This window comes from Salvelinus fontinalis, chromosome 3, assembly GCF_029448725.1.
Source record: "Salvelinus fontinalis isolate EN_2023a chromosome 3, ASM2944872v1, whole genome shotgun sequence".
NCBI lineage: Eukaryota > Metazoa > Chordata > Actinopteri > Salmoniformes > Salmonidae > Salvelinus > Salvelinus fontinalis.
Genome location: NC_074667.1, coordinates 21,978,849 through 21,991,859, shown reverse-complemented (window position 1 = coordinate 21,991,859; position 13,011 = coordinate 21,978,849). Strand labels below are relative to the sequence as shown.

The 13,011-nt window shown below is 43.2% G+C and overlaps 1 protein-coding gene across 5 annotated transcripts in view; it reads right to left on the bottom strand.

Annotated features, from left to right (window-relative positions):
• The window catches only part of LOC129841011 (histone-lysine N-methyltransferase SETD5-like), a 28,530-nt gene extending 20,559 nt beyond the window's left edge, over positions 1–7,971 (bottom strand). For 2 of the 5 annotated variants that reach the window (XM_055909127.1, XM_055909110.1), the window contains exons 1-3: positions 7,845–7,967; positions 1,440–1,542; positions 697–974 (exon numbers count right to left, since the gene is read on the bottom strand). In XM_055909127.1, the coding sequence (XP_055765102.1) occupies positions 697–974; positions 1,440–1,542; positions 7,845–7,915 (452 nt within the window). In that variant the 5' untranslated portion in view covers positions 7,916–7,967. Of the gene's footprint in view, positions 1–696; positions 975–1,439; positions 1,543–7,844 lie in introns of all 5 variants that reach the window. The other 3 variants (XM_055909120.1, XM_055909141.1, XM_055909134.1) reach the window with 2 other exon arrangements.
• Positions 7,972–13,011: the final 5,040 nt, after the last annotated feature.

Here is a 13,011-nt window from a genome sequence, read left to right as displayed (position 1 = left end):
GGGTGCTTTGCTGCAGGATGGACTGGTGCACTTCACAAAATAGATGGCATCATGAGGAAAGAAAATTATGTGGATACATTGAAGCAACGTCTCTAGACATCAGTCAGGAAGTTAAAGCTTGGTCGCAAATGGGTCTTCCAAATGGACAATGACCCCAAGCATACTTCCAAAGTTGTGGCAAAATGGCTTAATGACAACAAAGTCAATATATTTGAGTTGCCATCGCAAAGCCCTGACCTCAATCCTATAGAACATTTATATGCAGAACTGAAAAAGCGTGTGCGAGCAAGGAGGCCTACAAACCTGACTCCGTTACACCAGCTCTGTTAGGAGGAGTGGGCCAAAATTCACCCAACTTATTGTGGGAAGCTTGTGGAAGGCTACCCGAAACGATGACCCAAGTTAAACAATTTAAAGGCAATGCTACCAAATACGAATTGAGTGTATGTAAACTTCTTAACCACTGGGAATGTGATGAAAGAAATAAAACCTGAAATAAATCATTCTCTACTATTATGCTGACATTTCACATTCTTAAAATAAAGTGGTGATCCTAACTGACCTAAGACAGGAAATGTTTACTCGGATTAAATGTCAGGAATTGTGAAAAACTGAGTTTAGATGTACACACACAATCTCACAGAGACAACCATGTATTCAGAACCTTTTCTCAAAATGGCTGCCGCCGGCTCTCACCTGCAGCTCTCGCACTTTATGAGGAAGCCATCCTGAGTCAGGCTGCAGTGGCACCAGCTGGCCACGGCCCCTTCCTCCTCCTCCGACGAGCTGTCACTGTCAGCAGAGTTCTCCTCCTGGCGGCCGTTGTCATGGTAGCGGGAGGTAGGTCCGCGTGCCACGCCGTTGAGCTCCATGCGGGGGATGATGGTTTGGGAGAGCGGGGAGGCGGGTGGGGTGGGGGGAGGGGGCGCGCCATAGTTGTGATCCTGACAACACACAACGGAAGACTGTTGCATCTTCAAACAATGGGTGTTCAGGTACAAAAAAAAAACAAAAAAAAGAGGAAGGGGGAAACGGAAAATGGAAGACGAATGAAAATGAGGGTAAACAAAATGGTACGTGACAATATAGCATGTTAGCTAAAAACGCACGAGGGCGCTGCGAACGTGTTAATCAGCATTAGCGATCCATAGCATTGAAGCCTTGCGCCGACTTTATTTTGCTACGTTTTTCTAGATACTTGAGACTTAGCATGTCGTGCGGGACTCTCCTTCCACTCGGATGTAAGACTACACTTGCAACAGTACTGGCCTTACGCGCGCTTAGGCCGACACATTCATTTAGTGTACTGATGAAAAGTCCATAAGGGACATCTTACAAAAAGGTACTTGATCGGAATGTTGATATCGTCAGATATGAGAGAAACTGGCCTATACAATTGGCCACATTGTGACAAAGGAAGAAAAGAGCTGTGTACTCACAGTATATGGTAGTCCCCGATACCCATGACTCTGTGCACTCACACAGCTGTGGTTGGGGTAGTTTTTCTCATTCACGGCAGGGCTTGCTTCCACTGACTCAGGGCTGAGAGAGGGAGAGAGAATGAAACCGTAAGCAGTGGAAACATGGGCAGTAAAAGAGTAATGGTACAGACACATCGGGAAATCTGACTGCTGATAGGTACTTAGCACAGTTGGAGGCTGTTCCTCCTCTTGCAAGAACAAAGATGAACTAAATGCTTTACCAATAAATAATTTAATTCAATTCACTCTCCATTATCCCACATACTGCCAGTGTCAGTTCGCTTGCAAGCATCGCCATTTAGCACAACACCGCTAGCTACTCCATCGTCTCTCGAAAGACAGGCAGCTGCTTTATTCAAAAAACAAATCCATTGTGATTTAATTATAATGTTGCTAACTACACTAGTTATCTATTCTGAATACAAATATAAAACAACATGTAAAGTGTTGGTCCCGTGTTTCATGAGCTGAAATAAAAAGATCCCAGAAATGTTCCATACGCACAAAAATAGTATTTCTCTCAAATGTTGAGCACACATTTGTTGACATCCCTGTTACTGAGTATTTCTCATTTGCCAAGATAATCCATCCACCTGACAAGTGTGGCATATCAAGCTGATTAAACAGCATGATCATTACACAGGTGCACCGCGTGCTGGGGACAATAAGGCCAAACTAAAATGTGCAGTTTTGTCACACAAAACAATGCCACAGTTTCAAGTTGAGGGAACGTGCAATTGGCATGCTGATTGCAGGAATGTCCACCAGAGCTGTTGCCAGAGAATTTAATGTTAATTTCTCTACCATAAGCCACCAACATCGTTTTAGAGAATTTGGCAGTACGTCCAACTGGCCTCACAACCGCAGACCACATGCAGCCCCACCAGTCCAAGACCTCCACATCCAGCTTTTTTACCTGCCGGATCATCTGAGACCAGCCACCCAGAGAGCTGATGAAACTGAGGAGTATTTCTGTCTGTAATACAGCCCTTGTGGGGGGAAACTAATTCCTGATTGGCTGAGCCTGGCACCCCCGTGGGTGGGCCTATGCCCTCCCAGGTCCACCCATTGCTAACTACACTAGTTATCTATTCTGAATACAAATATAAAACAACATGTAAAGTGTTGGTCCCGTGTTTCATGAGCTGAAATAAAAAGATCCCAGAAATGTTCCATACGCACAAAAATAGCCCAGTCATGTGAAATCCATAGATTAGGGCCTAATGAGTTTATTTCAATTGGCTGATTTCTTTATATGAACTGTAATTCGTTGAAATTGTTGCATGTTGCGTTTTATATTTTTTGTTCAGTGTAAATAGCCAAGAAACACAAGGATAGTTTCACTTCCGTAGACTTTCGTTTCAAGTAAATAAGTAACAGAGCAGCTTGCTAGTTAGCTTACATTAGCTCCAGCATGCACAAGCCAAACAAGCTACTGCCACCTTGTGGCCTGGAGTATTTCAATGAAGCAAAGAGGCGGCAAAACTGTTCTGTGTGAACAACAAAGTAAACTGCCGACACTCTGGGCAAAGGTGCTAAGTACCTACCAGAGGTCAGATCTCGGTGTGTCTAACCCGTAAAAAAAAGTGTAAAACAAAAGTTGGAGAAATGTAGGAGTTAAAGATAGAATGAGATCCAGATATAGGGAAAAGTTAGGAAATATAGAATGAAATATCGTATCTAGAAAGAGTAAACAAAACTACAGGGAAAGCCATTTTTCAACTACTAAGCAGCTAAGCTTGGTCATATTCATAACACAACAAACTGAAAACAGAAAAAAAATAAAGACAACCTAAATTAGCCAATAAGACATGCCCGTTGTCACTTATCGTCACAAAACGTTTTGGTATAGTTTGTCTTGATGAATACTACCATCTTGGGGGGGTTCCTGCATTAACCTGCTTTACTTGTAAACAACTCTAAGGTGATATCTCCTAGACCTGTTCTGTACACTAGATGGCACCACAGCCCAAACCATCCTCAACAGCCAAGGGAAGTCTGGGTGAACGATGACAATTCAGGAAATGGAATGTCAGCGGCCATGATGCGTGTTATGCAACTCCCCCGTTGCCCTTTAGCAGAGGTCTTGGTGGGAGGGGAGAAGAGAACCTTGTCTTTTTACCCAACTACTAACAGTCCTGGTACACGTAGCCCTGCCGAACAATATCAAATGTCAAAAGGCTACTTGTCAAAACAAGAAAATATTACATCCCGGCTGGTGATTTTTCTAAATGTCGCCCATGTCTGCTTTTCTGTTTCTCATTGTTTTCATGTGAGGTGAAATCCCCCACCCTGCATGCCTTCCCCTGAGTCAGGTTGGGTTTCTTAGAGGGAGATGTATGGGGGAGGGGAAGAGCCTGATCCAGCTACATTCCATTGAAGCTCAGTCATCTGGCTCACCTACAGGGTAGTAGGAGCACTGGGTTCAGGTTGTTTTCCCTGTGCAGTCCGGAGCCATTTCCTCATACAGCACTCAGCAGAGCAGCTGGCTCTTGATCCAATACTTTTCTGATTTAGCCTCAGCCATCCTTGGGGTCATCACTGATCAGTTACAGGCTCCGTCCCAAATGGCACCCTATTCTCTATACATTTTTAGCAAAAGTAGTGCAGTATGTATGGAATAGGGTGTCATTTGGGGCGCAAACACTATGTGATGGGGTGGTTGAGTGTAAGGCCTGACAGGGGAAGGAGGGTTCAGATCCTAATGGTCCCTCACGCTGCCTTCTGCCCCATAGAAAGAAAGTAGGGATGCACGATATATCGGTATTGGATGATATTAGCTGAAAATGCCAACATCGGGATCGGCCCGATGTCTAATGTAACGCCGATGTGCAAAACCGATGTCAAAGCTGACGTGCATACCCACATAACGTAGCTACAAGACGTAATGACTCCATGTAAAAATGTTGCGCTACACGTGCAACACAGCATTCCTAATCTACACCACGATGTTTGCTGTGTGGATCAAGCAATCAACAAATCGAGCAGTCATTTGAAAGAGTAAAAAGAAAAGTACGCAAGACAACTCAAAAGGTGAAATCCATTAACGCCAAGATAAATGGCATTCATTGCCCTTGACAATCAACCGTTCTCTGTCGTGGGTGATGTTGGCTTTCGCCGACTGGTCGAGCACCGGTACACATGTTGCCCTAACGGAGTTACACAGTAATAGCGTCACAGCTATTGGCTTCACAACATACTCTGGGACGCCGTTTGGGTCTTTGCGTGTCAAAAAAGATTTGACGCGTTAAATAAGCTTTTAAATTTGACACGTCAAATAACAGTTCTATTATAGAATGCGAGTTCTGAATTTGCATGTGCAAGTCACGCGCCACCACTATCAGTAGCACTGTCAAAGCTGCACAAAAAAGTCTGCAAACATGCAGACCCCGGCCACGAACGATGCATTTACAATAAATACCACGTTGGTAATGAAGCATTATTTGTTTGACCACAACTTCTGGGGTAGCTAGCTTTAGCTTGGTACCTAGCTAGCACCAATACAACCAGCTTGAAAACAAATGACCAGTAGAAACTGCAGTCATTTTCATTATTCTTGGCAATGATATTACGTAGGTAACCACTTGTTGTTCTACTATTGGAATTGAACTTCAAATAAATAGCTAGCCAGCTACTTAACCGTGTTGATCAAAGCTAACGTTATAAGCAGCCAGCTAGGTTCATCTGGCTAGTGAGGCTCGACCTTACCGGGTTGTGAAGCTAGCCACAATAAGGATTAGGCACAAGTGGAATTTGCGGTTTGCCTTCAAAATAAAATGTCCTATTTGACAGTGATGCAGAAGGTTACAATTGGTGGAATCGTGCCATATTTAGACTAAATAATGTTAAACAAGGTTGGAATGTGAAGCAATGAAATGGGGTCAGTCTACTTGGTGACACCCACAGAACACAACTGTGAAGAGTTTACGCAAATATTAGCGTTGTAGCTCTTATCACGGGACTCACCTCCCCAGTCAGCCTATTGTGTGTATTGACATTCATATTGCACTGTACATCCGTACCTACGGATTGGGGATCAATGAAATTAGTTATCAGTCTACTCAATACCCAATATATTTTTTCCCAACGTCCTCCTCAGAGAGACTCCAAAACATCCATGCAGTATTGTTTTTCCTCGGGAATAGTGTTCAATACACATTAGGTTGATAATAAATGTGGCTCAATTCACAGTTGTTTCAGAGTCCCGCAATAAGAGCTACAACGTTAATGTTCTCTGGGTGTCACTGAGTAGACTGATACCCCATGTCATTGATCCATAGGTAAGGCTGTACAGTGAAATAAGTATGCCCCTAATGCAATTCTAAAGTATAATACATCCAGTGTGATTTCAGATTTGTCAAATTGTCTTTTGTTAATTTTATATAATATTCCAACCTCGTTTAGCATGATCTATTCAATTATGTCATAATTATACTATTTGTATTCATTTGCATCACTTGTCAATGACATACTTATTTTGAAGGCTACCCGCAAAGTCCACTATTGTGGCTAATCCTTATTGTGGCTAGCTTCAAATAGATGGGTCTGACCACATTTTAGATGACACCTAGCTATACAGTTAGCTAGCTACTGAAATGGATGTCATTTTGCTATGTTTCTGGGGATGAACATTGCTTGCATTTTTTTATGACCAGCACTGTAGTAGTTGCGCGAGACAACTTTACCAGCATCATAGTATACGTATCGATGAAACATAACATGAAATACGAGTGATCGTGTAATAACTACTTAAAAAAATGAATAAACGCATTAAATTATTATGTGCAGTCATTTTCAGGTCCTGATTGGTCAACAAGCTTATTTGACACGTCAAATAGTGTTATTTGATACAAACACCCAAACGGCGTTCCATAGTATGAGAAATCCTGGTTGAGCATGAAACTGAACAAATTAACAACGAAACAGCACAGCAAGTTAAAGAAATAGGTTTTGATTATGTTTTAGTGGTAATGGGGACATGCTTAAATGCCAACAAAATTACTTTTTGGTCAGTGTGGTGTGTATGTGTGTAACCTTTATTTAACTAGGCAAGTCAGTTAAGAACAAATTCTTATTTACAATGACGGCCTACCCCAGCCAAACCCGGGTCAATTGTGCGCCGCCCTATGGAACTCCCAATCACGGCCGGATGTGATACAGCCTGGATTCGAACCATGGACTGTAGTGACACCTCTTGCACTGAGATGCAGTGCCTTAGACCGCTGCGTCCGTGTGCGTGTTACCTATTTAAACTGTAAAAGAATGCTTAATAGGCCGTTAAAATTCGGAATATCGGTATCATTTTTTTGGCAAGGAAAATATAGGATATCGGTATCGGCCAAAAATGTCATATCGGTGCATCACTAATAGAAAGGCATCCGGTAGTACTCCTGTATTCTGTCCAGGCTTGGGCGGTATACGGAAATAAGCACGGGATGGGTTTTCAATACCATTAAAACAATTTATACGTTTTTTAATAAATGTGAATATTTGTAGCTACTTAAATACCTGCTGTCAACTTCAACAATACGTTAGCAGATAAAGATCATTCTTCATTTCACCCAAAACATTTTTCATTACGAAGTTTACTGGTACTCCCTAGTCACGTGGCGTTTGTTTACAAGCACACAACGACGAGAGCACACGCCAGGTGATCTAGTTACGGTATGGAATTCGCAACTAAATGTTTGGAAGCTGGATATCTTTTAACTATTAAGTTAACGGTCTAAAATGTGATGAATGCTCAGCAGTTGTGTATTAGGTTTGCTCATTTATTAACTTGTTAGCTTGATTTTGGAAGAAGCGTCGCTTGGTAACAGCAGAGAATCTCCTCCTTATCAAGAGCTTTGCTGTCTAATATTTGTTTTTGAGTTACTTGTATAACTTTGAGCTGGGATGTTTGTCCTGCAAATAATTTAGCTCAGACACTGTATAAAATGTTCACAATGCACTTGCTAGCATTCTCTATGGGATATTACATGTAATTGTTAGTATTGCAAACCTTTGGATTAAAAAGGCTCAGTGGGGTTTGAAAAGAGCACCCCCGTGTTCAGGGCTGATATTACCGAATATCCTGGTATGGCACAAGGTCGGTATGAAAGTATGACAATCGGGATACCGCCCAAGCATAATTCTGTCTGTGGTGGGCCCCAGCTTCCTGGTCTAGGTTGGAAGGCCTTCACTGTGACCTACACTTTCCAGCTCTCCTGGTCACTTCCTGATTCTGACCACAGTGGAAACACAGCAACAGCTAGTTTAGAAACGTTTTGAACTGCTGCACATGGCTTGTTGGGTTGTGAAAAGAGAGGACACACACAAACCCTAGCATCCCTATCCTCAACCCCCCCTCCCTGTGGTACTCACTCTGATCCAGCAGCCATATCTGAGTAGGACGTTTCTGGTGTGGTGACTCCCAGCGCGATTACTATGCTCATGACGTCCAGCACAGCGGCGCACAGGGAGGAGGGGGAAGGGGGGGGAGGGAGAAGGAGGGGGAGGGTGGGATGGGACAGGGGGGAGGAGGAGAGGGGGGGGGGGGGGATCACGGGGTCTGAACTGTAGTGACAGACCACTCCAGGGGTGGGGTGCCGTAGAGCCGCAGCCGACGGCTCACGGACATGGGGAGACCTGGGGAGAGAGCGAGAGGACAGGTCAGGAGTGAGAGAAACACGCACCCCAAACACGCCCACCAGCAAGCGCGCGCGCACACACACACACACACACACACACACACACACACACACACACACACACACACACACACAAACACGGAAACAAGTGAAGAGTCAACAAAAGACACTTCTGACCCCATGAACTTGAGTTGGGTATAGCCTAAAATATAGGTAGAACCATTAGAAATATATAATCTAGATTATATTTCTATGGGTAGAACACCAATTTACGGACAAGGATAAAACTGGGTTTCCCGCTGCTGTTAATACACAATTGGACCATTTAATTTGGATTCTCAATGAACTATCGTGAGTCATACAATTTTAAAGGTCATTCTAAATGTTGGGGCTTGTAAATCGATACAAGAAGCCTAAAAGAAATGCTACAGAAGTTGTCACATACACCGGGTAGGTTGTGTGAATTGTTTTGCAGGGTCAGCCATTGTATATGGCGCCAGTGGAGCAAATTAGGTTTAAGAGCCTTGCTCAAGGGCAAGTCGACAGATTTCTCACCTTGTCGGCTCCGGTATTCGAACAAGCGACCTTTCGGTTACTGACTCAGCAGCAATACTCTGTCTTACCTAAAAGCCAAATGCAAAACAGGGGGAAAACTACTGCAGCCCCATATTCTATTCTGTAAGTGTGTGTGAACAATGAACTTGATTGAGTTTCAATACCATGGGTCGGCCCCTAGGCCTAAATCCTAGACAAGTTGGAGAATAGGCCTAATGTTTATGGGGTGTTTCCACACCAGTGTGGACAGGGAATATTTTTGGCATCTCAGATTCTGCTCTGAATTTTCACAAAGAAAATTAAAATTGGGAGGAAGGATGTTTATCAATATCTTGTGTCAAATGGACAATGCGCCAATCCTCTCCAAAATGGGATGGTATAATTTGATAGAATAATTTCTTAATTTATAGACTAATCAACGCTGGTCAGGCTCTGTCCTGGCTGGTATGCTGCACTAGCCGAGACAAAATTGCCACCCTCCTAACCCCGCAAAGTAGAATAGTAGCCTAGGCTACATACAGTGGAGGCCCACAATGCACTTTTATGAATGCCCATGTGGTAACCTACCGTTTGTAATTTCTTTCATAAATTTGTGAACGCATGTATTAGTCATTTACTGTTCTCATTCTCGGAGTGGATACGTTGTTTGCAGAGTTCACAACCTGCCACACTAGTGAGAAACGAGTTTGTGTTCATTACAAACCATCATTTATGTGTGCCATGTGAGCAATGAGCATCTGTCTGGTTTCTCGGTCCTGTTAATGTTGACGGCACGTGCGCTTGAGCACGCATAGAAGTACCTTGCCTGCTTCTTGCAAATGTCAAATATAGGAAAGTGCCCATTTGGGGACAGTCTGATTGTCTTAACTCACCATGTCCACCAATAATAAGCTGGGCTTCTCAGTCATTTTTTCCCTTCACCTCAAAGTATATCAAGTAAGTATTTTTAGAATATATATATATATTTTTTTACATCCATTCAAATGATAATACTTCCTCACAGTATTTGAAAAATCTTTCCAACCCCCCCCCTCGATAATCAGCGTTGCTGATAAATATGTTATGGGCATATTGCGTGTACTTGTTTCCATTTTAAATGATTGTCAAATTCGTCTTCACATTATAGCATAGCTGTACCCCTCATACGTTCCTTGTCAAATCATTATCTTACAGCCTACTTTCGGAAAGCCTCGTTTTTTAAAATACGTTTAAAGGAAAGGAGAAATATTTGCTTGTGTCTGGCGTATGCTCGTAGCTTTGATTGACGGGTGCTTTTACTGGGGTGTGCATGTATGAGTTCGCTGATTCTCTATACGTCTATTCAGAACAATTCCTAAAGTAGCCTGTCTGGACTCCATCTCTTTAAATCATGACAGGAGCGTTTGATTATTATCTCATTACGGCGTCCTCTCTGACGAACATGCCAATGCCATCGAATGGCCGCAGCAACAGGGTGTGACGTAATGCGAATATTTTTGGGGAAAAGTGGGAGAAAACCCACCTGACTTCGTTTGAATGGTGTTGTGCGTCGAAATAGGATCTGTATTAAAAACAATTATATGCAGAACAGGTAAGCATATCTTTAAATTTGACTATTATTATAGAAATGCGACAGATCCTCTCCAACCTGGCATATCTTAATATTTATAAGTAATAACCTGAATGATAATAACAAAGTGTAATTGCCTTTTTCAAATATGCTTCTTAATAAAACCTATCCAACAAGTGTACAGAATTGTGATCTTCCCTTTTTTGACCTCACCGCTGGCCGGTTATGTCGGTGACTTTGTACATTGCCCTGGCCAATTACCATAAGCTCAAATTCCAAAACAGTCACATCCCTAGCACCACCAACACAGTGAATGGGAAAATGGATTCAAACGGAACTCCCTTTGCTGGTGATTTGCAATCTTAAAATGAGGGCTATGATTGGTTAATTACATATATCAATTTCTTTGAATAAAATGTGTCATATTTTCAAAAGTACCAGAGAGCCCGCTCTTAAAACATGATGTACGTGTGTTACAGTATAACTTTACGGCGTCCCCTCGCCCCGACACGGGCGCAAACCAGGGACCCTCTGCACACATCAACAGTCACCCACGAAGCATCGTTACCCATCGCTCCACAAAAGCCGCGGCCCTTGCAGAGCAAGGTGCAACCCTACTTCAGGTTTCAGAGCAAGTGACGTAACTGATTGAAACGCTACTAGCGCGTACCCGCTAACTAGCTAGCCATTTCACATCCGTTACACTTTCAACCTCCTCCTTTTCCGCAGCAACCAGTGATCCGGGTCAACAGCATCAATGTAACAGTATAACTTTTAACCGTCCCCTCGCCCCGACACGGGCGCGAACCAGGGACCCTCTGCACACATCAACAGTCACCCACGAAGCATCGTTACCCATCGCTCCACAGAGCAAGGGGAAACCCTACTTCAGGTCTCAGAGCAAGTGACGTAACCGATTGAAATGCTATTAGCGCGTACCCGCTAACTAGTTAGCCATTTCACATCCGTTACACGTGTAGGTTATTAAAGGGTAGGAAGCATTAGTTTTTACTCAAACTAGTGCTGTCAGGGCGTGACTGACTAGCACCCGTTGTCTCTCGCTCTACTCCCTGCTGCAGCGACCACCACAGAACATCAAGTGTGTATCGCGCTGTCCGTGTTGCTGAAGCTTTAACATAATTACAGCCATTTCTGACTTTTGTTAACAAAACACCTCATTTGTTTAAGAAAAACATTTCCTATTCCTTTGCTCTCTTTAAGTGCATTCGGAAAGCATTCAGACCACTTGATTTTTCCCACTGTTACGTTACAGCCTTATTCTAAAAAGTTATTGTTTTCGTCCCCTCAATACCCCATAATGACAATGCAAAAACCAGTTAGATTTTTTTTGCAAATGCATAAAAAAAAAAAATAGAAATTTAAAAAAGTATTCAGACCCTTTACTCAGTACTTGTTGAAGGACCTTTGGCAGCGATTACAGCCCTGAGTCTTCTTGGGTATAACGCTACAAACTTGGCACATCTCTATTTGGGGAGTTTCTCCCATTCTTCTCTGTAGATCCTCACAAGCTGTGTCAGGTTGGATGGGGAGAGTCTCTTCAGAGATGTACGAGAGGGTTCAAGTCTGGCCTCTAGCTAGGCCACTCAAGGACATTGAGACTTGTCCCGAAGCCCCTCCTGCGTTGTCTTGACTGTGTGCTTAGAGTCGTTGTCCTGTTGGAAGGTGAACTTTTGCCCCAGTCTGAGGTCCTGAGCAGGTTTTCATCAAGGATCTCTGTACTTTTCTCCATTCATCTTTGCCTCAATCCTGACTAGTCTCCCATTCCCTGAAAAACATCCCCACAGCATAATGCTGCCAACACCCCCATGCTTCACCGTAGGGATGGTGCCATGTTTCCTCCAGTGAAGCTTGGCATTTAGGCCAAAGAGCTCAATCTTGGTTTCATCAGACCAGAGGATCTTGTTTCTCATGGTCTGAGTCTTTTGGCAAACTCCAAGCGGCCTGCCATGTGCCTTTTACTGCGGAGTGGCTTCCGTCTGGCCACTATCATAAAGACCTAATAGTTGGAGAACTGCAGAGATGGTTGTCCTTCTGGAAGGTTCTACCATCACAGAAGAACTCTGCAGCTCTGTCAGAGTGACCATCGGGTTCTTGGTCACCTCCCTGACCAAGGCCCTTCTCCCCCGATTGCTCAGTTTGGCAGGGCGGCCAGCTCTAGGAAGTCTTGGTGGTTCCAAACTCCTTCCATTTAAGAATGATGGAGGCCACTGTGTTCTTGGGAACCTTCAAAGCTGCAGAAGTGTTTTGGTACCCTTCCCCAGATCTGTGCCTCGACAAACTTGTCTCGAAGCTCTACGGACAATTCCGTCGACCTCATGGCTTGGTTTTTGCTGACATGCACTGTCAGCTGTGGGACCTTATATAGACAGGTGTGCCTTTTCAAATCATGTCCGATATTTAATTTGCCACAGGTGGACTCGAAATAAATTATAGGCATACCAAAAAGTTGTCACGTTAAAAAAAAAAAAAAAAAAAGCCTTTATTTCAGCAAAGACTAAAAACGGACGCATTCATTTGTGAACACAATTCCCGAAATGGAATGGTTCAGGCCTATTTATTGTTAACGATAATTATTCAATGTTTGCTTTGTTATTTTAAAAACTAAAATGCTTGATTGCATTTCAAATCATGAATGACAAGTATGCTATGAAAGACCTGAACAAATAAATGATTGATTGATACAGTAGCCTATATAAACATATTGAAATAGGCCTAACTAAGTTACGGTTTTAAGACTAAACAGAATGCACTCTTAGGCCTACAGCTCGATGGTGGT